At 33.4% G+C, this 27896-nt stretch overlaps 1 protein-coding gene and 1 pseudogene across 2 annotated transcripts in view; both read right to left on the bottom strand.

Moving 5' to 3' along the window:
* Positions 1 to 746: 746 nt before the first annotated feature.
* LOC111372175 lies at positions 747 to 7991 on the bottom strand (annotated as a pseudogene).
* An 11428-nt stretch (positions 7992 to 19419) lies between these two features.
* Positions 19420 to 27896, bottom strand: part of LOC111410678 — an 18309-nt gene continuing 9832 nt past the window's right edge. For both annotated transcript variants that reach the window (XM_023041142.1, XM_023041149.1), the window contains 8 exons: positions 26627 to 26687; positions 26443 to 26541; positions 24728 to 24822; positions 24348 to 24461; positions 23231 to 23298; positions 21467 to 21577; positions 20447 to 20678; positions 19420 to 19764 (listed from right to left, as the gene is read on the bottom strand). In XM_023041142.1, coding sequence (XP_022896910.1) covers positions 19654 to 19764; positions 20447 to 20678; positions 21467 to 21577; positions 23231 to 23298; positions 24348 to 24461; positions 24728 to 24822; positions 26443 to 26541; positions 26627 to 26687 — 891 coding nt within the window. In that variant the 3' untranslated portion in view covers positions 19420 to 19653. The remainder of the gene's footprint in view (positions 19765 to 20446; positions 20679 to 21466; positions 21578 to 23230; positions 23299 to 24347; positions 24462 to 24727; positions 24823 to 26442; positions 26542 to 26626; positions 26688 to 27896) is intronic.

Genomic DNA, 27896 nt, shown 5'->3' with positions numbered 1-27896 from the left:
GTCCAGATGCCCCTCATTGATAACTTATAGCCAGTCTGGATATGGGGATTGGTTTGCTACATTTTGGCAAATCTTATGCTTTCTCATTCTTTCGCATGTTGCTTTTTATTTCGTTAAAAGGGGATGTTGCGAATTGTCTTACCTTGCTCAACAGATCTCTAATGTGTTAACTAGTTGTCTACTTAATTTTCCTCGGACTCCTCTCTTCTCATATATTTTACATTATAATGATGTTTATCTAATGTAGCATTGCTCTTAAGTTGGAACTGATAGCACTTTGATTCGATTCTTCGACTCGTATGGTTTGTCGTTCTAACTCATCACTTCAATCAAACCTAGCGTCATAGAAGCATCTTGTCCTTAAATTGACTTTTCTTGATGCCACATCAACATTTTCAGGCCCTTATCTCTCCACGAAACTTGAGTTACAAATAGTTATAATAAGAACAATCGAATCACACCTATATAGACCTCAATTGTAAGTGTACAAGGCCAAAAATTAAGATAATTTTACATTTAAAACATGACCAGCTTTATCCATCCTGACTAACCAGTATAAGCTACAGCATACATAGAGATAACAAATAATACACTCAGAATCAAATGGAATGTTGTTAAAGAGTAATCACATTGGTTGATAACTTACACTGATACAGAAAAAGTGCCTTGAGGCTGAAAATTTTGGCGAGCACCTTGAATCTCTACATGAATTCTGCCATATACCTCGATCCCTCTCTAACCCGATGCTAGCTTTGTTGTTGTTTGGCTTCACCAGTCCAGTAACTTTTCGAGGCTAGAAGAATCTTCTCAGGGTTAAATTGTCCAGTTTCATGATCCATAATTCGACTTTCCCATCCCATTCCATCTGTTATAATTTTAATCTTCACCAGGACTTCCACAATATCTCTGAATATCAGTCCCTTCTGGTTGAAGGATTCTATCCATCTCAAGGATAATGTACGTAATGTCACACCTAGCATAATAAACCGAGCACAAGTTAAACGCGTTAACATTGAGAAACATGGATATATAGCATTTTACCTGTCCAAATATATGCTGAAGACACCACCCGCGTGGATGAGAACATAAGTTCGTGGATAAGTCGAGAATGCTTCACAGCAACCTTGATACGAACCAATGAAATTGAATAACAATGTGTTTCATCATGGCTGCTGCGAATCCACCAAAATTAGCATTCATGTCCATTACATTTCGATATTGTCCTTGATGTGATTGACTAACAATGTGTTTGTGACGTGCCACACGACCCTTCTACAGTTCGTTAACCGCTTGGAATTTCTCAACGGTAACACCTGGGATTGACCCGCCACTAATTCTTGGTGGAACAGCGAATGCACACTCAGGCCATTTCTCTAATTTGCCTCTTGCAACCTCATAAGGGTTGCTTACTTCTGGCAGTTGAGTAATGCACTTTTCCATGTCAGTGTACCTTGTTGATACAGATGAAGTCATATACAATAAATCAAAATTTAACATTTTGAAGTCAAATCATATGATCAAATAATGATTCAAGTACCAAGCTGCATCTACATTGTCTGATTCGCAAATTTGCGGTGTACGATATATCTGTTTGTTCTTTAAACATTGGATGTGGTTGAAAGCTTTTTGCCAAACAGAAAGTTCATCCTTTTCAATCACGTTCTTCAAGCAGAGTCGTTTAGCAACATCCTCGATCGAATCTTGCTCCTTCTTCAAGTCTTCTTGGGCACTCCCAGCCTTTCCAGTATTGCTTCCAACGAATCAGAGGGCCAGAGAGTATCCGATAACCACCAGGACTCAAAATACTGTCGACTTCAATCAGATACAATCCATCTGCAAGCATTCAAATAAAAATATTTCTCATGGATTCATCCATTTTCTCTTTGTAGAAATATTTGACAAAATCCGGTAACGCCTTTCCATTGCTGAACCATGGGATAAGACACCGAGAACAGTGAGCCATATCGAAAGCCTTGCAGGATATGGAAGTCTCTGTGAACCATGACGTCAATCATTGCTGGAACGCCTCATTCTAACGCGAACCAAACCTGTGCTTCATGTGTATCTCTTGGAACAAAGGAACCTGTGCTTCATGTGTATCTCTTGGAACAAAGGACATAGCTATGATGTCCCTCTTTAACAAGTAAGCACCCTAACTTGCAACCGTAAAAGTTCAAAACGAGCAATGTACTATAGTTAACTTTGTGTTTTTTTCTACCAAAATACAAGGAAATGTTGTTAAAGATAGAGATGTACTTACTCTACAACCTGTATCGACAGCAGTTCGAATGGTTTCGTTGTTAAGGGGGATGAGTTCATTAATATCATCAATGTAAGCATCAGCACCACGTGGAAACATCGAGTCACCCCTGGGAAATCTGAAGCTGTCTCCTTCAACTAGGATCCAATCCTAAACGGCTTTCTCGATACTAAGCTCTTTGTGGGGGGAGGGGGAGGGGAGTTGGCATACCAAGCATTGAAGATTTTAGAGAGGAAAACTCTAATTTTTATTCACTTATTTACAAAGAAATAAATTGGGATATTTATAGGAAATCCCTGACTACAAGTTGTCACTAAATCGCCTTAATTTTAGCTACAGTTGATACAAATGGAGAGAATCACTCTTTTATTTAAATAGAAAAAACAAATTAACATAAAATCAAAAACTGATTAGGAACAAATTCTGGAATTTCATACTCCCCCTCAAGCTAGGGAATAGATGTCAATCATTCCCAGTTTGGATGTAAATTCTTCAAACTTTATTCTTGAAAGGGCTTTTGTTAGAATGTCAGCAACCTGAAGATGTGTAGAGAGGTAGACCAAGTTTAGTATCCCTTCTTCTGCTTTTTCTTTAATGAAGTGACGGTCTAATTCTACATGCTTAGTCCTATCATGATGAACGAGATTTTTAGCAATACTGATTGCAGCCAAATTGTCACAGAGTACCTTTATTGGCTCTTTTGTTGAGATTTTTAACTCGTCTAGTAATCTTTTTAGCCATATTCCTTCACATATACTCTGAGCTAATGCCCTAAATTCTGCTTAGGCACTACCCTTGCAACAACATATTGCTTCTTGCTACGCCAAGTGACCGAGTTACCCCATACATAAGTGCAATAACCTGTGGTTGATCTCCTGTCTGTAATGGAACCTGCCCAATCTGCATCTGAGTAGACTTCAACTTCCTTACTCCTTCCTTTCTGAAAGAAAAGTCCTCTACCAGGAGTCCTTTTCAAGTATCGAAGGATTCGGTAAACTGCTTCAAGATGTTCTTCATTAGGTTTGTTAATGAATTAGCTTACAACACTATCTGAAAAACCTATGTCAGGTCTTGTGTGAGATAGATAGATGAGTTTTCCTACAAGTCGTTGATATCTTCCTTTGTCAACTGGAGGACTTTCTTCCTTGAACCCAATTTCATAATTTGATTCCATAAGAGTGTCAGCGGGCTTGCATCCTAACATTCCAGTTTCTTTCAATAGATCGAAGATGTACTTACGTTGGGAAACAACTATTCCTTTCTTTGAACGCGCCACGTCCATGCCTAGAAAGTATTTAAGTTTTCCTAGGTCTTTGATGTCAAATTCTTTAGCAAGGACCTCCTTTAAACATTTTATTCCTTCTATATAATCTCGTGTCATAATAATGTCATCTACATAGACGATGAGGATGGAAATCTTCCCACTAGAAGAGAATTTTGTGAACAGGGTATGATCGGCTTGTCCCAGAGAATACCCATGTTTTTACTGCTTTTGATAACTTGTCAAATCACGCTCTAGGAGATTGCTTGAGACCATACAAAGATTTTTGAGGCTTGCAAACATTGTTAACATTATTTTTTATCTTAAAGCCGAGTGGAATTTTTATGTACACTTCATCTTCCAAATCATCATTGAGAAAAGCATTTTTTACGTCTAATTGATGGAGGGGCCAATCTAGATTGACTGCCAAAGATAGTAATACCCGTACAGTATTGAGTTTGGCAACAGGAGCAAAAGCTCTTGGTAGTCTATGCCATATGTTTGAGTGAAACCTTTAGCAACAAGCCTTGCTTTGTATCAATTTATACTCCCATCTGTATTATACTTGACAGTAAAAATCAACTTGCATCCCACTGGTTGTTTCCCTTCTGGTAAATTTGAAAGTTCCCAAGTTCCATTTCTTTTTAAAGGATTGAGTTCTTCTCCAATGGCAGCCTTCCATTCTGGTTTCCCTAGAGCATCATGAACACTGTGTGGTATTTCTACATTGGACAGATTAGTGACAAATGCTCAATATTCTAGTGATAAACCATCATAAGATACAAAATTGCAGATAGAATGCTGAGTACGTGATCTCACACCTTTCCTTATTGCAATAGGAACATCAAGATCATTATTGACAGTAATATCAGTTGCAGTTTCAGTTTCAGTTTCATAAGAAATATTACCTGGACTATTTGGAACCAGATTGGATTCATGGTTTTCCATAGGAAGTATGTGGGTCTCTATCTCCTTTTGGGTCTTTTAATCCTTGAATAAACACGTAGCTCTTTGTCAATTGCAGGTTTAGAATGGATTGGGGTGACAGACTCATGGATGTTGGGCAAATTTTGTTCTGTTTCCGAAGGAATGAAGTTAGTGATTGGCTCGACTTCTGATGGGATGGAGGTGTTTGGTCTGACTTTTAATGGAATGGAGGTATTGGGCTCAACTTAAGATGGAGAGGTGTTTGGTCTAATTTCTGATGGAATGGAGGTAATGGGCTCAGCTTTAGATAGAGAGGTGTCAATATCAAACAAAAAATTACATTCTTGTACAGATGAGTTCTCCCCCTGAATGTGAATTTTTGGGTAATATGATTGGTTTTCAAAAAAGGTGACATCCATAGAAGTATAAAATTTTCTCGTGATGGGTGAATAACGTTTGTAGCCTTTTTTTAGTGGGAGAGTAACCAAGAAAAATACATTTGATGGCTTTCAGGTCAAGTTTGCTTCGGTGTTGCTCATGAATATGTATAAATGCTTGACAACCAAATATTTGTAATGGTATGGATGACGTAATTCGTGAATCTGGATAGGAAAGGAGAAGGTTTTGACAAGGTGTTTGGAAGTTTAGAACTCTTGATGGCATTCTATTAATGAGGTATGTGGCTATGAGGGCTGCTTCTCCCCAAAATTCTTTAGGGACATTTGTAGTGAACATAATAGATCTAGCCACTTCCAGAATATGTCTATTTTTCCTTTCTGCTAACCTATTTTGTTGGGGTGTGTCGACACATGAGCTTTGATGAATTATCCCATTCATATTAAGATACTCACCAAGTATAGAATTGAAATAGTCTTTGGCATTATCAGTTCTAAACACTTTTATTTTTGTTTGGAATTGAGTTTGGATTATGCTAGCAAAATTTTTAAAAATAGACCTCTGATTTTTCTTTCATTAGGTATATCCAAGTTATCCTAGTAGGGTCATCAATAAATAACACAAACCACCAAGTGCCTGTGATATTTTTAACTCTAGACGGTCCCCATATGTCACTATGAATGATTGAGAAACGCTGGGAAGTTTTGTACCCTTGGATTGGATGGTGATTTTTCACATGTTTGGAGAGTTGACACACTTCACATTGAAAGAACTCGACATTGCTATTATGAAATAATGTAGGAAATAACCTTTTTAAATACAAGAAATTAGGTTGACCTAATCTATAGTGCCACAACATGATTGCACTATTTTTATTAGACAAATTTTGATAAACAGAAAGCGACGTACTACTTGTAGTTTGAGATTGTTTAGGATTATTAGGACTTTTGAGGAGATAGAGCCCTGCACACTCCTTAGCATTGACAATCATCCTCTTTGATTCCAAGTCTTGAAATTCACAATAATCTCGGAGGAAAAATTAGCGACACATTTTAGGTCCTTGGTAAGCTTGCTAATGGACAATAGATTGCAAGTCAGATTTGAAACCAAGAGAACTGAATTTAGAGTTAAGTTCTCTGCAATAATAATAGATCCTGTTCCAGCAACCTTAGATAATGATCCATCAGCAATTCGAACCATAAAATTCTTAGAAGTTGGGGCATATTTGTGAAACAGATTAGCATTACTAGTCATGTGATCTGATGCACCGGAGACAACAATCCATGAGCTGTTTTTCTCCATTTGAGTGCTCAAAGCAGTTGAAAAGTTACCTGTTTGAGCAACAGATCCAGAAACTGTGGAAATTTGGAAGAGAAGAGGATTGTTGACTAATCAATTTCTTCAGTAACTCAATTTGCTCAATGTTGAAAAGGTTGGTATCTGGTGCAGGTTTTTCTCCTCCAGTGGACATGAAGCCATGGCTTTCAACAACTGCTTTCAATTTCCAGTCAGCTGGCTTTCCGTGTAGTTTCCAGCAAGTGTCCCTTGTGTGTCCAAGCTTTCTGCAGTGGTCACACCAGGGTCTTCCTCCTCTTCTTTGTCGGCTGTTGTCATTTGGTAAATTATTTGCATGCTTGCCACAAGAGCAGAACTCTCACTCAAGTTTGGTGAGACTTGGTTTCCTATCATAATCTTCTTTCTGCTTTTCTCTCTTTTGATCTCAGAAAAGACTTCTCTGATCGAAGGAATTAGCTTCATTCCTAGGACACTTCCTCTTACTTCATCCAGATTTTTATTAAGACCAAATAAGAATTTAAAAATTCTTTCCTTATCGACAATCTTTTTGTACTTGAGACTACATTCTGAACAGCCAAGTTTAGCATCATCAAAAAGGTCTAGTTGCTGCTAGTATCTATTTAAAGTATTAAAATACTGTGTAACAGTAAGTTCCTCTTGACGGAGATCATTTAGGATACCTTTTATCTCAAATAATTTAGAAGTGTTTTCATTATCTGAATAGGTTTCCTTAGCTGCATTCCAGATTTCCTTAGCGGTCTTGTAGTACATGAAGTCCTCTCCGATTTCTTTGGTCATGGAATTGATTAACCATGACATCACCATGTTGTTTTTTGACTTCCAGGCCTTATATTTTGGATCTTCCATTGAAGGTGTAGGCCTTGCCTCAGTTATGAAATCGTCTTTTCCCTTCCCGCCCGCAGATGAATAGCATGATTGAGTGACTCCATTGGAGGTAATTATTTTCACTCAGCTTATGCCCAGTGATAGGCATAACAAAGCTATCAAATCCACCATTAATGTTGAAAGGGGTGTCTTCTTGGTTGGAAGTTACTTCAATTGAGGAGGAAGTGGCTGGAATTGCCATTCAGATTTTTACCATTTCAATGGATATAGATCAAGCTCTGATACCATGAAGATTTTAGAGAGGAAAACTCTAATTTTTATTCACTTATTTACAAAGAGATAAATTGGGATATTTATAGGAAATCCCTAACTACAAGCTGTCACTAGATCTCCTTAATTTTAGCTACAGTTGGAACAAATGGAGAGAATCACTCTTTTATTTAAATAGAAAAACAAATCAACATAAAATCAGAAACTGATTAGGAACAAATTCTGGAATTCCATAAGCATAATCTCATCTCTGTGGCCACTTGAAAGGCGTCTTGTAGTTCGGTGGAGCAGGTATAAGGCAGCGGAGTAACTCTTAATTTTTAGGGCAATGTCTCTCTCTCTATACTTCAACATGTTGCAATCAAATTTCCGACCCCTTTGTGGATCTTGGCACAGGGTGTATTCGCTGAATCACATATCACATGGCGGGAAATTTCACGATTCCTCAGAATTGTTAACTATTAACTGATGATGGCTTTCAAAGTCCAGCGGGTCTGACACCGGTTGTGGATCCTAGGATGATGTTGGAAGCTGGTCAGTGCTCATCTTCTCAGTCGATCCAACGTCACATCCAACTCTAGAGTAGAGTTCGGACTGATTGATTGGACACCGCCAAGCCCCAAGAACATAGAAAATCACACAGAGACCACTAACAACTTACACCCACGTGAGACGTTTTCTCTTTAATTCCAGCAGTTGAAGCCTTGGGGATCCACTATAGTCCTTTTCCATTTAGAACTGAAAACAAATTTCTCAGATTAATAAATTGCAATCAAAGCATTAGTAAAGAGGATGATGGCTGCATTTTGTAACAAAGCAATAATATTAGACACGCCTTGAAGAAAATCGAACTGATAATCATTCTTATAGTGGAAACTTGATTAGGAGTTTGTCCAGTGGCTGTGGGCATATTTTCAAACCACATAAATCTTGTGTCTTTGACATTCCTCATTGTTCACACAAAGAGAAAACGTATTCATGTTTTCTCAACACAATATAGAGCTATAACAAATTTTCGGTCCAAGATTGCTATAAAAAAGCCACCATCTTATAGGGTATCTCAAGGGTAAATCTTCAACTCAAGGGGACACTTCATCGCAGCAAACACCCGTCGCCCAGGGCATAATCAAATAAAGATAAAATTACTTAACATATAAGTACTTAAACTACTCCGCTAACTAAGATTGACATTTTAAGATAGAACTCAAATGTTGGGCTAAAGATTTACATTATCCAGTTGAGACATAAAAATTAAAACATCTCTATAAGTAAAATCTAAATAAATTATGAGAATATCCTATTGCTATCAATAATTGGCATTAATTTAAGTTTTGTGCAACGCATGAGTCCATAGCCAAGATTCAGTAGTTGCTTATTCTTCTAGTCTGCTCTCCAAAACATGAAAAAGAAAGAATATCCAAACTAAAAATATGCATAAAACAGCAAATGGAGAGAATCACAGTGCCTATCTAACAAAAAAAGTAATAACTATACCGCATCAATCAACGAAGGCTCAAATATTCTGCAAAACCCGGAAAAAAGTCGAAATCATTAATCCTTTTTAACCAAATAAATCCATAATAAAAGCTTATACCAACCAATGAATATGGAATAAGAAAACAGTGATGGTGGGAGACATGATAAAGAATGGGAGATTTGGATTTGTAGCTCATTAATCCCAACAAATCATCTGTTTTATACATATTTGGAGAAAGGGGACAGTGACTGAGGGGACGAAGAACATGGAGTATTGGACTTGGTCGGTTTTTGAGTGAGAGAGTGAATTGCTTTTTCTATCCACTTGTTACACCCTCAGATGTGCCTCAATTTGCTCATTGCCCCGCGTTGGAGCCACTTCTCTGGGGGTGCCATATTCAAACACCCTCAATTTGCTCTCCCGACCGGGTTCCGTTAGTATGTTATGCATGCATGCATGATTATGAAAATAGTTAAATTCGAATGTTTTTATTGACCTAAAAATCAAGATTAACAAATTCCCTTCATTTAATCAAAATTTTTATCTCCTAAACTGAACGTAATTTGTTGAAAATATGAGTTAAGAGGGAAATTAACTATTTGACAATGAGGAACTTATCAAAATAGTCAACTTTTAGCTTTGCATATACAAAATTGTCACTTTTTTAAAGTTTTTGCAAGATTGTCAATTTTGTATATTTATTCCCCTCTTAAGAATTCAAATACCCAACACATCCTTGAGTTGACCAAATATAAAATTGTACAAAAAGTAAAGAAAATATGACAATCAATCATCTCATGTACTTCAAAATCCTTACAATATATATATAATTCATTTACTTTTCTCTCTCTAGTATGTTTCTTTGCAAAATTTCTCCTTTCTCTTTTCTTCTTTTCTATGTTTCCTCTCTTGATTCTTTGAAAACTATATGAAGTACAAGTTCTTACATTGGGATCCTGTTTATTACGTCAATACAGAAGGAAGAAGAATATTTTATGTAATGCTTCGAATAAATGAGTTTTTTTCGATCGATTGAAGGTTTTGTTTCAAATTTTTTACTAATGTTCCTTTTTTTGCCTTTTTCTTAGATTTCACTTGAGTTTCCTATATCTAGACCGCGAGTTAGATTGTTCTCTATCTTGTGTTCGACTTTGTTTGGAGTGTTCATTTACAGGTAATTTGGATTTCTCCATTTTTTTGGGGTTTATATTTTTTGGGCATTTCGATTTTTTCTAAAAAAAATTTTGGTGTTATATATGATTTTTTTTTTCTAAAAAAATATTTCACGTTTTGTCAAATTTTTACTTCATATTTCTCTGAATCTGTTTGATATGTAGAAGCTAATTGTTGTATTATACTTGTCATTCCAATCTACCTTATTTATTATATTTTTCTAGGTTAAGCATAGGTATCGAATCTTCTAAGTGAACTATTTAATTTGTCACAATAAAGTTTGTACAATTATGAATTCTCAACACACGAGAACTTCTCGAAAGATCGATTATTGACTCATCTATCGTTCCCGACAATTCGTTTCAGTTATTCTCGACAGATGAGTCATCTTTCGATATGAACTGTCATTCTTGATAGTTAAAGGCAGTATCTCTCGAATATTATAATGTATTTTTTGATTTCTTATACGTGTGTTTAGCATTAACATTTGAAAATTTCAAAATTTTAAATACACTTGTCTCATTTCGTAATATGCAAACTAGAAATATTAAATTCATGTCCATTAGTATTGTAATTGTTGTTTTCAATTAGATGGAGGAGGCATCAACCTGTGCTCGGATAATCATGAGGGTCCATTGCCTAGTAGGAACCAAGAGGTGGACTGTATGTGCATTAATTATAAGGAATTCAAAATTCTAAATACTCTCATCTCATTCCGTAATTTGCAAACTAGAAATAATGAACTCGTGTCGGTTAGTGTTGCAAATATTGTTTTCAAATAGATGGAGGAGTCACAGAGCTCGAAATATCGTACCTGGACAACAAGAAAGTTCCCTCAGCTTGTAGTGTGACAGAGGAGGACAACATATCCATTGAAAGTAACAATATTGTTAACACAAAGAGGTAATGATCGATGCACATTCGATTTCCTGCAGCATTTGTTAGGACTCTATACACCAAGGAGTGGAAAAAGAGAGTAAAGAAATAGTGTGTCGAAATTTGTTAATACTACACTAGAATTGATTTGTGTACTAAATGACCTCATTTTGCTCCCCCTCCAAGAATGTGGTTATAAACATGATTTGGTGGTTGCATCCACATGTGATTACATATTTTATCATGTTTTGTTTCTCATACTTGTTGGATTGTTCAAATAGGACGAGAAAAATTGTTGAGTTATTTATCATAGTTTTGTCAAGGATAAATTTAGTAATGTCTATACCAAATGTTCAACAACAGTTTATCCCTTATGCATCTTATTTGTAGTTACATTTTCTTCTTGCAACCAATTGTCGAGAATGATAAAAACCTTCTATCAGGATCGATAGTTTAACTGCTAAGATGTTATGCAATGTCTGCAAATAATAATAAAATACTAATAATAATGTAAATTGAGAATGTGTTCGAGAACAACATGTGTGTGTGTGTGTGTGTATTTTTATTTTTATTTTGTAGTCAAATTTTCTACTTTGCTACCATGTGTCAATAATGATAGAATCCTTCTGTCGAGTAGTATGCAATTTTTGTCCATGTAATTATTTTGCTTGTGAATTTAAATACGACTAATGTCTGCAAACAATTATAAAATGAAAATGATGATATAATTTCAGAATGGACAATGCTATTGATGGGAACATTCAGAATACAATTTCAATTATTTTTAGACATCAAGCTTATTTACATGAGTTGTGTAAGAATGAGATTGGAACACGTGATCCAGATATTGTCAACTCTACCATAACGAGTACATAGGGTAATACTTGTTGGAACTAAAACGAAAGTGATTTTGTCCACTCTCCACTTCCATTTGTCATCCACATAAACAAATTTTTATCATGCGACACGAAGAATCTCAAATAACTATTAATACCTAAAAAGTTGATATTACAACGATAAGAGCTCTGCACAATCAATATGTTAACATTTAATAGCATGAAAGTGACACTTTTAAATATTTAAATCCATTCAATAACATAAGGTAAAATGAATGGTTGAATCCCAATAGTTAAATTATAAATCCTGACAGTTTCTAAAATTCGACAGTTGAGATGTCTAAAATGACGATTTCGAAATGTTGAATTCAATAGTTGAACTGTCGAAATTGTCGGAAAGCTTGAAAACATATATTTGGTATCTTGGAAGAAATTATTCAAAACATTAATGGTGATAATTAATCCTCAATTGCAACATCACAACATCTTCGCAAAAATAAATAAGGAACAACTCAATACTTCATTAATTATAGAATCCTTCACATTTTCTAAATGATGTTGATATCTTTTCCCTTAAAAAATATATCAAGATTTTAACAAATCAATGAATAAGAGTTTTAAAAATTTCAAATAAATATGACTATGTTCTATTTAACATTTAAAATAGTAAGCTATAAGATGAAAATATAAATAATTTCTAACAGCTAACCTCTGAAATATGGATGATGAATCTAGTAATAATATCTTCTTGATGATGAAATGAAGAAGATGGGTAAGAAGTTAGGGTTTGTGAATGGTAAGAAGTTATGTGTTTTTTTTTTTTTTTTTTTCAAATTCTTTCTTTTTTTTTATACCAAAATTCATACTACCCAATATAATAATTATATCTATGATATTTATAATATACAAAACAAATCGTCACATCGCAATATTAATGACTTTCAAATCAAGCATTAAATTCTCCTAAAAATGTATCATTAAGAGTAATATGGACCTTTTACACCAAAAAGTGACATTTTTGACCAATTTTAGTGCAAATGAATTTTTTTTTGTGCATTTTCAATTTTAGTGACATTATGAAAATTCCCCTTTGAAAATTAAGTGAGTAAATCAATTTTTTCATATCCCTTTTGCTTGAATTAATTTCTTTTGTAGATGTCTGATGAAGCCAAGAGAGTAATTTAATCCTTTTATTAGCAATACATGACGATCATTAATTTTTGTGAGTTTTTGACTGAATTTATTACATATTCACGTTTTATTCACCATGCCACGTGTTCTTCACTCATTAGTTGTGATGTCACTTTCAAAATATTTAGTACTTGTTCATGTGTGCTTCAAAAATGATTTTGCCAACATGCCATAGCCTGTGAAATATCCGTGGAAAGAAATTAAAGTATTTTTGCTCATTCAACAATTTTTGCTTGCATGCCTCGTGTGCTCATTGTTCGTAATCAAGATCAAATTTATAATTTCGTATTAGAAAGGCTCACTGACAAATGGCATAGGATCAAACAAGCGAGCTCAAGATAGAGTACTACAATAATGATCAGAATTCTCACCACTAACCTTATAAAGTCAATTATTCATAAATAGTCCCCGAAGTCCAAATATAACCATTCATATTAGATTCAGAACTTGCATTCAGGTTGTCTGCAGAGTCCAAAATATTTTTTAATTTTCTAAATTTACTAGTATAGACATTGATGATTTGTTTGCAATATGTGAGCCCAAAAAATTGTTTAGGAGACGATCTATCAAGAATTAAGGCCGTTTGAGGTGTATAGTCAAACTACCTTCAATATTCAAAGAATAGATTCCCAAAATAGAAGGGACACAATGAACCAAAAAAAAAAAAAAGGTAGGTGGTGACAATAATTATAAGGACTCTTTCTATTTGGCTAAACCTTGGATACTTAATTTGGGATTTAGACGTTTAGTGAAGGTTATTATCCTAGTTGAAACTTCGATGTTGATATACTCACCATTAGTAGAATCATCGCGTGTCGAAATAGTGACTTTCATTGATAAAATCAAACCTAACATTAGCGTGAAAGGAAAAAATATTGTATAATCAACCTCAAAATAAACATCCCGAGTATGTGAATAAAAAAAAGTTTGGAGTGTGCATTGTATGAGAGAAGAAATATTTGACTATTAAGGATCGAAAAATAACCAACTTAAAAATTTACAATAATTATATTGACTATACGCACTGTAACGCCCCGAAATCTATTTTATTTTTTTATTTTATTTTTTATAAAAAAATAGATTTGGAGTGTTATAAAAAATCTTCTTTATATAATTTAAGCTCAAATTTTGATATTTGATCGATAAATCGATAATAATAACCCAACAATTAACTGAAATTTTTCATATTATATAAAATCTTGAAATACTATGATTTTAAATTATAAATTCAAATTTAACATAGAATGTCAAATATTTTAACACTAAAAAAAAAAACTACTAAAACAACGAACACAAAATTTAGCATAAAAATGTTCTTCAAATAAAAATTGGCAATTATCATTTCTAGAAATTTTACTTGGCAACTTCATAAGCATTACTCTGTCAATCTTTCATGCATCAACACGAACCGTTCTAATCTGAAAAGTTATTGTAAGAATGATTATTTTGAAAACACTCGATAAAAGTACATGCATATTTTCTATTAACATGATATAGATATAAAATGAGTTAAGATACTTATATTTTTTAGATTTAAAACAAGCTGATGGCGATATCTAATAGTTCAAGAAATTTCTTAAGAATTCCAATTTCCTGTAAGATTTATATATTCAACCTAACGGTCTATCCTATAGAATTTAACATAGAAATCAACCATAATGCCTTAAAGAATTTCATGCAAAAATTTATATAAACATCAAGAAAAAAGAATTATAGCTTTTGCACCATGTATTCTTACCTCAATTGAAACCAAAATAAATCTGAAAATATGGCTTGTAGAATAATAGTAAAATAAATTATTTCTAATAGATTGTGCTTATGTAAAATTTGTAGGAAGTAAATTTGTGTTTTTTGGGAAAAATACACTATAATCAGACCGCTAACATATATATAATCTGGCACGCTATAAGTAACCCCAAGTGAACAAAAATGGCATTTCAACTTTTATATTTAAACTACAAACGCATTTGAGGTAAATGGAAAAATTTATGAGATTAAATAAATTAATTATTATCAAAATTAATGAATTAATTATGTTTTATATATTAGATTATAATAACTTTTCAAATTTCGATGTAACAGTAAATTGAATTGAGTTGAATTGAAAGTTTTGTTTTATTATTTTATTATTATTTATATATTTTTTATTAATAAAACATAGGATTTATATTACTTTCTTTCTATTAAAATAACTCGGATATAACTAGATCAAAAACATTTATTCTTTAGCCCAATTTATGCTATTTATCACGCAAACTACAAAATGAGTATAGTATTTGTATAATTTATCAACTTTGAAAATACTTAAATATTCGACTCAAATAACTTACGATAAATTCTAAAAAGCACACGTAAGAAAATAAATTCTTTATGCAAATAAATAGATCGAGTTTATTACTTAAACTTTTAGACTTTAGTGTGACAATAATTGTTCATGAAATTATTTCTTTTGATTTTAAACCACCGTAAGTGTACGGTTCGTTAACAAGTAATAAAGTGAATTCAATGAGTCCCAATATCGTCCCACAGAGATTGATTAATTCAAATTTTATCTACCTTAGCCTTAACCGAAACTAAATTATCAAAGTGGATGTAGACCTAATTGAACCTCAATTATGCAACTTTTTTTATGATTAAATTGAAATTAATATGTAAAACAATAAATTAAACTCGAGAATGAAATCTAAAAGTTGAGAACACACTTGTTATAATTATTGGGAATGAAATACGCTAGGATCACGAATTCCCCTGCAATTATCACTTTAAACCATAGTTTCACAATATGACAACACATTTCAATTTTGACGAATCAATGTTCCTAAGTCTATCCAATACTCTCTCTCAAGATGTATCGAACATATCTCTACATACTACCGGTCTATATTTCTATGACAAGAGCATATGTAAAAATGCATGCGATTTTATGAACATTTAAATATTCACGTAGAGCATAGCGGTATATTTCTATCCACTATCGGACCCTACAATGATTTATATTATGTCAAATCTATTCCAATTCTCTCGAATGCAAGAATAAATCACTTAAATTCACACAATTACGAGCCCTTAATTGCGGAAACATTAATTGCATATAAATCATTCAACATACTAGAAATTGTGTCTTAACATCAAATTGCAAAACTAGAATATTAAAATTCAGATCACATGGTTCATCGATCTCCTAGCATAATCAAAATCTAGCCTAACATGGTTAAAATAACAAAATACATCAAAGTTTGTATATAAGACATCACCGGGTTATAAAACTTGAGTAAATCTTGAAGTTCTTCGTGCCAATTTTTGTTCTTGCGCTCAAATCCTCTCCAAGAGTTATTTTTTGGCCTCCAATTACGTTCTGGCCGTCTCTGGAATATTTTTGATATTTATATCCCGTGGAAAATTAGGTTACCATAGGTATTTCAATCGTATAAGGAAAGAAAAATTTCGCACTGAATTTGTACCATGCAACCGCATGGTTTTAATCCGTGCGGCCACATGGTTATCATCTTTTTCCAATATAAATCCCTGCATCACTTCGTGCGGCCGCACGACGTTTCTACCATGCGACCGTATGGTAGAATAAATCTTTCAGTTCCTACAATTTGGTCATTTTACTTTAATCTTCCACTTCTTTGAATCTTTTCTTCATTCTTCACATTCCATCATCCCAAAATTTCATCAATTTGTATTTGGCAAACTCAATTTCTTGATTTGTTCATCAGGTCAACTTTTGGATAATTGCACCTTGGTCCTTGAACTTTCACTTTGTGTCATATTAGTCCTTTTTCGCGTCTTTTCTCGTGTATTTCACCATGTTCATCGGTGTTACCTACAATTCACAAATGTAATGAAATTAAGTCACAATTCAATCATTTTATCGTAATTAAGTCATGTTTGTGACTTAAATAAGTGTGCAAAAACACACTTATCAATAATGCTTAACATGAATTATTTCATTTGCTAAATGACTAATATTAAATTAGGCTCATACGAAAAAAGTAAGAAAACTTGGAGTGTTACACGCACACGCATCGATCAAGCATAGAATAAGTAAAGAATTAGTTTTAATTGCACTACTTATAAATATTTTATGAATTATTAAAAGATTTTAATACTTGTTGCAAACTCGACGAAGTTCATGACCAATAATATATATTTTTTAAGTTCAGTTATTAAGTAGTAACATTTGGCATAGTTCAATAGCTATTGAGATATATTTTTGAATTCCATTATTAAGTCCTTCAAATCGACTTTGTGAAAGAAGAAAATAAAAAATAAAGTATAAAAAAAGGTAACAAAAAATCAGAGACCTATAAATCGAATAAAAATATAAATTTTGCAGATGTCCATTCATCATATTGAAAAAGGACGTTTGATTTTTAGATCTACTTTGTATCTCGAATTTCAAATAAAAAGATTAAAAGAAGTACAGTAGGATCACTATAAGAAATTGAGAGAAAAGATATATAAATGTACAAAAATGTTCAAATTAATGTCAAAGTAACTGGGTTCGATTTGATTTTTCAAATTTTTTCCCTTCAATTTTTTTTAGTTCCTTCTTTAACATAAATCGATTTGAAGGAAAAGGAAATCGTTATTATTTTATTAATTGAACTTAAAAATGTATCTTAATAGTCATTAACTTTGCGAGGTGTTACTACTACGTAACTAAACTTAAAAATATATCTCAATGATCACTAAATTATGCACCGAGTTACCCATCCATCACTCCATCCGACGTCGTTTATTGAACTTAACATATTTTCTCATTTGAAAGGTTAGGGTAAATTTTGTGTAAAATTCAAAGATTTGGGACCATTGCTACAATTTTCTCTTGAATTTATTTCCTGAAAACGTAACCAACTTTTAAGGTCAATTGTATTTTTTTTCTCTAATCTTTTCTCTACACAATTGTGTTCTCAAACTTTGAAAAATTAGTGGCATTGTAAACAAAACCGTACGCTTGACCAGCTTAGAAATTATTGATGAGACATTCTTAGAAAGAAATTGAAATTTTCAAAATCTTGGTGAAGTTTGACTTCATAAAATGGTTGATGTAAAATAGACATATTATTAGGAGTCGATGTTCAATAATTTTGTTGCATAAGAGTTAATTTGTAAAATGGTTGATGTAAAATAGACGTATGGTATTTTGAACAAATTATAACAAACTATAGATGGTTTTGATCATGTACATACTCTACAGACCCTTCTTTATTGCCTACCCCCCCCCCCCCCCCATCAAGCCGATGAAGATTTCATAGCTTGATTCTTCAGCCATCACATAATACTCAATTTTCTCTTTATCTGCTCCTTTATATAGTGTTGAGCCATAAATGGCCTCTAACCTGTCCACTTTCTCTACATCTGCTGTGCTGCATTATCAATAAGGCCTGTTTGATAGGGATGGGAATTCCATTTTATTTAAATTCCATTTCCCACTTTTGCCATGTTTGATGTGAATTTTTTTTTCCATGAAATTGATTCCCCCCCTCCCCCTCAACCCTTGCCACATAAGCATTTCCCTTGAATTTCAATTCCCATCTATATGATGGAAATTTGTTTTCTAGGCTATTCGGGGATTTTATTTATTTATTTATTTATTATTATTATTATTATTTTGTGGCGATGGAAACAAATCTTATCCCTAACTGTGAAAAAATATTTTCTTTTAATCGACAATTTCCATGTGAGAAAAAAAGCCAAAAGAACACTAAAAGAATATGATTTTCTTGGCTCTTTTTTTTTTTTTTTCTTTTCACAATAGAAACAAATTTCATTCCCAATACTAGTAAATTGTATCCCTTTAATTGACAATTTTAATGTAAAACAAAGTCAAAAAAACACTAAAAATACTTTTATTTCAACATTTTTCACGTAAAAAATTATACCAATCAAACATAATAATTGAAAATTTCCAATAAAACAATTTCCAAGTAATTTATTTCCTTGAAATTTGTTTTCTTTCTACCCAAATTCTATATTTACAATCAAATGGACCTTAATTGTTTGTATATTGTTATGCTTATTGCATTTCATGACTTACTTACTGCAAAATCATGCTAGTAGTACGTAACTTATTGTACTTAAGGGTATTCACCCTCTCACATGGGGTGAAGCCCGCTTGAATAAAATATTCGAGTGGGATCCACTCATTTGAGAAGGTGGATATACTTAAGCACAGGAAATTATGTACCACTAGAATTATTCATGCAACCATTCCACGTCGAGTTCTCGTGGACTACGGTTTCTTAGGCCACCTTGGCACATCATTAAGGTTGACTTGTCCCTTTCTCTACCGGTCAGACATTCACATAATCGATGTCATTTCTAGTCTCTTCTATTAAAACTTCATTTCAGCAGAGGAACATTGCTACATGACACAGTGAGAGTGGGTGTTCTTCAACATGTTATTGCAGTATTTTCCATACAACCATTTTTTATTTTCGTGCGTGAGATTTCAACTTCACATATGGCCCTCAGTTCAATTCTTTCATGATGATTACATAATTCACAAATAAATTATAAATAATAACAAAATGCCATTACCAAAACCCACATCAAAGTTTCATAGAATTCAGAGAGAAATGGAGTTTATTTAGGCTCGAGATGAGTAACCGGGCAAACTGCTAGTTTTCGGAAATTATCTCTAAAAACAGATTTTAGTGAAATTTCTTTCATTGACGTTCTAAATTAAGCAACACGTTCAGTTTCCAACAAGCAGGAGTTTACATTCCCAAATTCGTTTCCATAAATCCCAACAAGAAACACAAAAAAACGGAGATTCTCCATTCAAACAACACAGTTGAGAAAGACCCATTTTAGAGACGAAGCTAATCTGCACCTAGTTTGGGGAAAGAAAATGTGCCCGAGCTAGATTGTATTCTTTCCCAGCAATCCAAACCCCGGTTTGAGACCATAAAATGTCTTCCCATTCTATATTCTCCTCCAAAACCTGTCCACATCCAACAAGAAGACAATATTAATCGGCAAAGAAAAAAGAAACCTCCAATAAAATCACGTAGCATACCCGAAATGAACAAGAAGAAAACGATATTAAGATTCTCTTCTTTTGTTTCGTGATGTTTTCTCGGTTGTCTTCTATATAGTTCATGCGATGATTTCACGTTTGGTTCCATAAAGCTAAAATAATGCAGATTGAGAAATCGAGTCCCTAAGACATCGAGTGACTGACATCCGGCTGCACTAACGGTTTTTGTGCATCAAACAATTTTTCAGCAAGAAATAGCAACAAAGCTAAAACACTCTAGTGTCTCACAAGACTTAAGAAGACATGATTAACTAGTTTCATCGTGAATAGGAAAACAATTACAGAAAGCAAACACAATTTGCAGTGACATATTTCCAATGTTCTTACGGTAAAAGCAGCGACTGAAGGTTTTGCTGGGTCAAAGCTCTATATCACTTCTACAAACGATTATTTAATATCCAAAACTTTTGAATATAACAAAGATTCTCTCATTCATATTTTCCCAACAATTTGAGGGCACAGTGGACTTAAAATTCTATTGGTGGTTTTGCATTTGGCTTCAATCCAAAACAAAGCAAGGGAAAAAGAGCAGTCAAAAAGCAAAGTTATATCATATCCACAGAAGAAACCACCAGGGAAGGATTACCTCCACATGTTCAAGGGGGAGTGGGATTCCAATGGAGAGCATGAATTTTTGTGGAAGGGGTCTCTTACAACGAGCCCATCGGAATACATCCACAGTGTTTTCACTATCCACCACACTTCTTTCACCATTGCTAAGATGCGAGCTGGAATGAGATCTCCCATTCTCTGCTCCAAATGCCTGAGATGCTACTGCAGCCTTCACCGTCTTTTCTCCATTGAAGCAAAGCTCATACCTTAATATATTAACTTAGTAAATACTATCATGTAAAAGATACATAAGCAAATACTTATTGATAATATTATGAAACATTACAGCACTGCACTATCGAAGTGTCTATGGAGATAACTTCTACAAATTTAGCCCATGTTCGACGACCATTATAAAGAGTTAAATGAGTCTTGGAAAAGTGAGTTTTTTGGAGAGAACGTGTGATTAAAAAGTAGGGAAAATTTTGGATTTACGAGCAGAATATTATTTTATTGTGAAAATGTGTGATTGAAAATGAGTTTGAAAAAAAAAAAAAAAAAAGAGTTTTGTAAATATGGTTGTCAAACAGGGGCTTAAGAATTTTTATATAATGACACGAGGACAATAAGAAAAAGGATAAATTTATAGAGAATTGTAGAAAGGGCAAAAGCATATGTGTGAATACTATTTTGTTTCTATCAATTTTCTTATTATCATGTAATTTCAATAATCTCAACTTAGATATAAAAATAATGCCATGTAACATAGTGTGTCTAGCACAAGTAGCATTAAATAATAAGTCCAATTAAATGTAGGGATATGGAACCCATTTAATTAGACCTATCATTTAACGCAATTGGATTGCCACATAGACGGGTGCTAAACAGCAGTTTACAGCATTACTCGATAGATAATTCATAGAGCTAGTCAGCAATTACGTATATTTTTGCCCTTCAAGATATGATGTTGGAACGATTTCTTTGACAGTAGTGTAAAAGAAAACATTGCAAACATTCCCATAACTGAAGAACACATATTCAGTTCAGTCATTACCTGCGGGAATGAGTTTCTAAGTATAGAACTTCTCCCTTCTTCAAACGTGAAGATGTAAAGAACGGCTTTTTTAGACCTTTGTCAGCAACAGCACTAATGCTGTATTTAAGCCTGAAAACACCAGAAACCAAAGAGGGGCGAAGAATAAGAAACAAAAGTAATGTAGATGATATAATAGTATTAGTAAAAACAATAACAAGAAGAAATCAACACTACTGTTACAGGGTAAAGGTAAATTATCAAGCATTATTTAACAGGAACCAAATAGTAACAAATTAGTCCAAAGCAACTCAACCCCACACATTCGAGATAGAGAACTTTTTGTTAGGAGAGATTACTTGGTAAAATTATTATGAACACATTGTAAACAGAAACTCGGTGATAAATATACATTGAAGAGAGATGTGAGAGATAACTTGAGGGTAGAGAGCACCCTAAAAGGAAATATAAGTCCTCTAATCCCTGTTCTTGCAAGTAATATAGATATATGACCAACATTACAAGAAACTTGCCCCAAGGCTCCTTTTCATATTGAAAAATAAAACTATGAACACTGCAAAGATCGGGAAATAAAGAAGCAGCATCAAGAAATGGCCTCTCTTACTTATTTGACAATAATTGGGAGGTTTGAAAGGTGAATAGCAGAAATGCAGCTTATAAATTGTCAGAATATAAACAATCTAAATAAAGCGTATAAAAAGTTTAGAAACATTAATCTAGGTATTATTTTAATATTATGGTCAATACTTCCAGAGAAACTTTTCCATTTATGGGTGTACAGCTACAGCAGATAATGTGTGCTCCTCTACCCAAAGTTGAATTTAAAGATGCAACTTAAGAGTATTACTACATAACTAATAGGATTCTTACCCCACTTCCATCTGCTATACATTTAGGTTAATAATGATACGTTCACAATGATGATGCAACAGTTGTAAATACGTCTGCTTTATGAAAGAATTGTAAATCAAATAACAAAGATATAGGGCATTCTTTACAAAATGAAGAATCCATGTTCATGTAGAAGGGAAACTCATAAAAATTACTGCATCATACTTCAAAACAATGATGATTAAATATGCATTAAGTATTCAGTCACTGCAAATTTATGTCAGTACATTAAGATATGACCCAATTAAGTGATTGGTTTACATCCAGAAAACAGAACTCATTCGCCGTTTAAACAAGCATCTGAATACATACAAAAGAAGATTAATCATAATTAGAAGAAAGAAGCTAAGGTGAATTGCCTTTACATTAAAATACTAGAAAAAGAAAATTAGCTTACGTTATTTGTTTGGAAATAATGCACAACAGAACCTTGCATTGTAACACAAAGATGAATCATACTAATCGGGGTAAAATACTGGAGGTCATCAACTTTGCCACGTGCATGATGATGTGCACACGTGTGATGACGTGTCTAACAGCATTATTACTAACTAGACCGCCACATCACTACATAGTGACACAAATGTTCAAGAAATGTAACCCAATAGTAACAAAATTAGTCTGATGACCAGACTGAATTCTTTCTAACAGTTGCTGAACTCCAATGTTTGTTACCCTCCTAATTGAAAATAATTACTAATTGCCATGAACAAACAGTAGAAACGTATACAATGAACCAGACAAACTTCCATTTGTTTGAAAAACAAGAGTTCCCACAAATAACCCTAGTAAACTTTGGATTGAATTACAAATTAGGACAAACATATATTTAGCAGGTAACAAAGCTAGTCCAAAAAAAGTACCAAGACATACCAAGGTTCCATGCAAAGGTTGAACTGTATAGTGACTTCACGTACAAACCTTTGCTGACGCAAGGCATTCTACAGAGAAAGAAAGAAAATATAAGAGGAAATGTCCATAATCATTCCAACACTGAATAATGAACAACGCTAAATAAAGCAAAAATATTGATCGTATCTAACATTTGCACTTGTTAAAATGGCTCCCTATATCTACCCTTACGCCATTATTATTTGAAAAAGTGAACCAAGTTGGAGAAGATGGAGAATGAACACAAAGACTTCCACATTTCAACAGCTGCTTAGCTAACATGAAAAGTAAAATGACCTTAAAATTTTGTTCAGTAAAAATTGAAAATGTCCAAAGTAAAATTGAAACGTAGCATACAAATTTCCTTTCCCAAAAAAGTCCCACAAGGTAAAAAAACACATGAAAATAACATGAAAATCTGAACAGTTATAGCACCTGAAAACATTGCCAAGGAAGTTTTGAAGGGACTTGAGTAATGGGCTTCTAGTTTCAATAATGGACAATTGGATAACCATATAATAGAGAAGATACAATTTGCTACAGAATTGAAAAAATAGTTTAGGATAAAATCACAGGAAATGTGATGGCGCGAATATACTTTGCCCCTGTTTGGTTCAACTAATGTTTTTTTTTTTTTTAATTAAAATCTAAGCCGAAGTCAACAATTAATTTAAATCACACATTTCATGGGATCCAAAACTTTTCAATCACACATTCCACTAACTTTTATCAAAATCTACTAAAATTCCGATTTTTATCTAGACCAAATGGGGCTTAAGATCCTACATCTAATCAGAGAATCATTTAAGTTACCTAATCAGAGAATCATTTAAGTTACTGCGATGAACCTGGAAAGGATATAAAGTTGAGACAAATTTTAGGAGCGTGTGATTTCGCAACAGACACATAAGCCAAAGTATCAACAACTTAAGATCCTCTATCAGTAAAACTTAAAGTTTTGTATCTGATTATAAACCTAATATAAAGAAACTTATGAATGATTTAGAGGGAGAAATTCCGAGTGAGTTTGCATCTATTTGGTGGTAACTAAGTGCATACATGCACAAAAACTAAATTTCAGCATCAGTAAAAAAAATACCGATGCTGCAGCCCTTGTAGTCATTGTGCGTTCCACGGCCACTGGAGCAAGAGTAGGCTCCAAAGTAGAAGAATGTGTGAGACAAGGTTCAAGATCTATGATTCCACCTCCTTTCTGTACACATGTAAAGATCAACAGACTCCATATTAAAAAGAGATTCGCCGATAATCAATTCGCATATAAAAGGGTAAATAAAAACAACAAAGCATGCAGGAAATAATACTTAATGGTAAAGCACAAGTCAGCAATCATAAAGTAGATCAAATCATCCTCTATAGACATCAAAGTACAGATGAATTCCAACTGACAACATTTCAAAGAATATAACAGATTAACAGAAAAGGGGGGAAAACAAAAAGTAAAATGAAAATATTCCTCACCTTCACAATGCAACATCGCTCAACACGATAACTGCAACCAATGGCAGCTCCCCATGCGCGTGAGCGGACATTATTTCTCAGTGTAGAAACATAACCTTAAGAATACACAATAAAAATATAAATTAAAGCAAGCAAAGAATAACAATGTGCGTATATATAATTTTGATATATATATATATATATATATATATATATATATATATATATTAGCTCTCTTCGCTGACAACATAGTGCCCCAAAACAAAAGTTCTAAGTCCGCCTTTGTTGCCAGTTACACGCCATTATGTAAGTTTTATCGATGTTGCATTGTCTTGTTGAGCATGCCTCTTATAAAATCCCTAAATTTCTAATAGCTGCCATTTTCTTTTACATGCTCAACACATTTCTATCACATTTAGCATTGAGTTGATATAAAAAAATAATAACAAAAATAAAAACCATCTTAGGTTATGTTAAGCCCAAGCTTTCTTATAGGGGATGGGCATCGATTAAATTGTGCTGAGATGATTATACTATTCAAATTAGACTTTTGGTTCCATAAGAACAATTGGTTAAAGCCCAAGCTTTCTTATAGGGGATGGGCATCGATTAAATTGTGCTGAGATGATTATACTATTCAAATTAGACTTTTGGTTCCATAAGAACAATTGGTTAAAGCCCAAGCTTTCTTATAGGGGATGGGCATCGATTAAATTGTGCTGAGATGATTATACTATTCAAATTAGACTTTTGGTTCCATAAGAACAATTGGTTAAACTCGTTATGCAACCAAGTCAATAATACCTTGCTAATAGGAAATGTGGCTAAATAGACTACCATCGCCAATTTCCAATTGAAATTTTTGACAAAACTGCATACAATTTTTATGGAAAATTTCCTGTTCAGAAAACCGGTCAAAAATTATATAGGTAATTTTAAAAGAATTAAAAAAAAAATGAACTTTTCAACATCAAATTTGTCTTGAATTTCTTAATGAAAAAATATTTTTTAAAAAAAGAAAAACTCACCGAATAATTTCTCCATAGTCAACTACCTAAATACCCGTTAATTTGAGCTTCGAGGGCCTCTATATATATATATATATATATATATAACATTTTTCCCTAGAATACAAATAATAGGATGTAACGCCTTTAGTTAAAAGTGGTATGATGTACTTTATAGGCACGATAACAGGCACCACAAAGGGGGGAAAACATATACCCACGTAAAATAACAGTTGATTCACTGCACATTACTTGATATAGTTTAGATGCAGCAATTTTTTGATGAGATAAATTAGCATTTATATATATATATAATGAACAGATACCATGAAATGTTAAAAAAAGCCCTCAAAACTAATCCAAATCTAGAACCCAAATTAAATCCACAGAAATAGCTCTGCAGCTATCAAGTATCAACTTTACAATAAACTAATCTATCCAGAGAATCAAACAGGAGTAGAAACATGGCAGCAAAGGATCATTTAAAACATATAGATAGTTTTTGGTTTTGCATCGAGGATAGCATACTAGTTATTTGATCTAAACCATGTGTGCATGCCATCAATCTCTCATTCTTTTGTACTTTTTAATTAACAACCATTTACCAGGGCGGAGGGAATGGGAAGTAATGCACAAAATCTACCAGTGTGATCTTGAAACCTATTGCAGGACATCTGTTTCTAAAAGTATGAAGCATTTCTTTAAAGAGTGAATATCATATGGACATACTATCTTGTGGAGGTAACACTCTGATGGTAGCACGCAGCTCCTGAGCTGCAGATGGAGGAGGAGAAGCAGTTGGGCGGCAGTAACCTGCATGCATAAGAACTGAACAGGGAACCATGTTACATTCCACCACTAGTTTCGGGGTCATGTGAGCAATGAAAGATACAATGTCGCCAAAAAATCATACCAGCCACCAGATCAGAGTCAACCGTGTATATATCCGTTCCCCATAGTTGTCCACCCCTCACCTGTAAAGGAAGCACTCAAAGAACTCAACACGTTGGGTACAGCAGAATATGGAAATAAGCTGCAGATTCAGAAATAAAAGTACACAGAGATAGAGCAAGAGGGAGAAGGAAAGACGGAGAGACTGAAGCAAGAAAAGAAGTTTAAGAGTTCTGCTCATCTTTGTTTGTAAATATGAAATTCAGACACATACCAAATTGGTAGTCCTCTACAACTATACCTTCAACTATAATTTAGTGTGGATACCTCAAAGTGTACTTGACATGTGAACACCTAACAAATTACATAGGTCCCTTAAACAGTATATATGGATTCTTTTGTTGCAACACTTATATGAAGGGAACCAACTGGCTTATGTCCAGATAAATATTAGGACTGTCATATTCAAACTACAGAAACAGTATTGAAAAAACTTAAAGAATACATGTGTGCATTCACACAACTAAATGGGCAGCTTAGACTACCATTACTACACCATACTTCCATAATTAAGCCAGTGACAACTTTATCTTTGACCTAGCTCTGTAATAAATTTTGTAATTGTTTCATCAATATATAATATCCAGCAAATACTGGCCAACAATTTTGAAACTAATCCTTTTTTTACTACAACGGCAGAGTACTTGAAGGAGCATTTGTTTCCACAATCTTTATCCTTTGGAAAATAGGTTATTTGGTTCATAATCAGTTGATTCATAATTGAACTTCTTAACTGTGTAATAATGCAATCCAGTCGAATCCAGTCGCAATACACAACCTTTACAAGACCTAATGTTTACAAAGAGTATTTAGAATATTATAAATTTTGTAATTGTTTCATCAATATATAATATCCAGCAAATACTGGCCAACAATTTTGAAACTAATCCTTTTTTTACTACAATGGCAGAGTACTTGAAGGAGCATTTGTTTCCACAATCTTTATCCTTTGGAAAATAGGTTATTTGGTTCATAATCAGTTGATTCATAATTGAACTTCTTAACTGTGTAATAATGCAATCCAGTCGCAATACACAACCTTTACAAGACCTAATGTTTACAAAGAGTATTTAGAATATTTGACTCTTAAAGAGGTAATCATCTTAACCCAAAATATGCAAAAGACATTAAGCCCCCGTTTGGCCCCCATTCTTGTCAAATTTTAATGGTTGGAATAGTTTTTTTTTTTTTTTTTTTTTTTTTTTTAATTTTTTGGTTTAAAAAAAATGAAA

This window comes from Olea europaea, chromosome 2 (genome assembly GCF_002742605.1).
Source record: "Olea europaea var. sylvestris chromosome 2, O_europaea_v1, whole genome shotgun sequence".
NCBI lineage: Eukaryota > Viridiplantae > Streptophyta > Magnoliopsida > Lamiales > Oleaceae > Olea > Olea europaea.
Note: the sequence above shows the minus strand (reverse complement) of the source record. Positions and strands in the feature narration are given on the sequence as shown.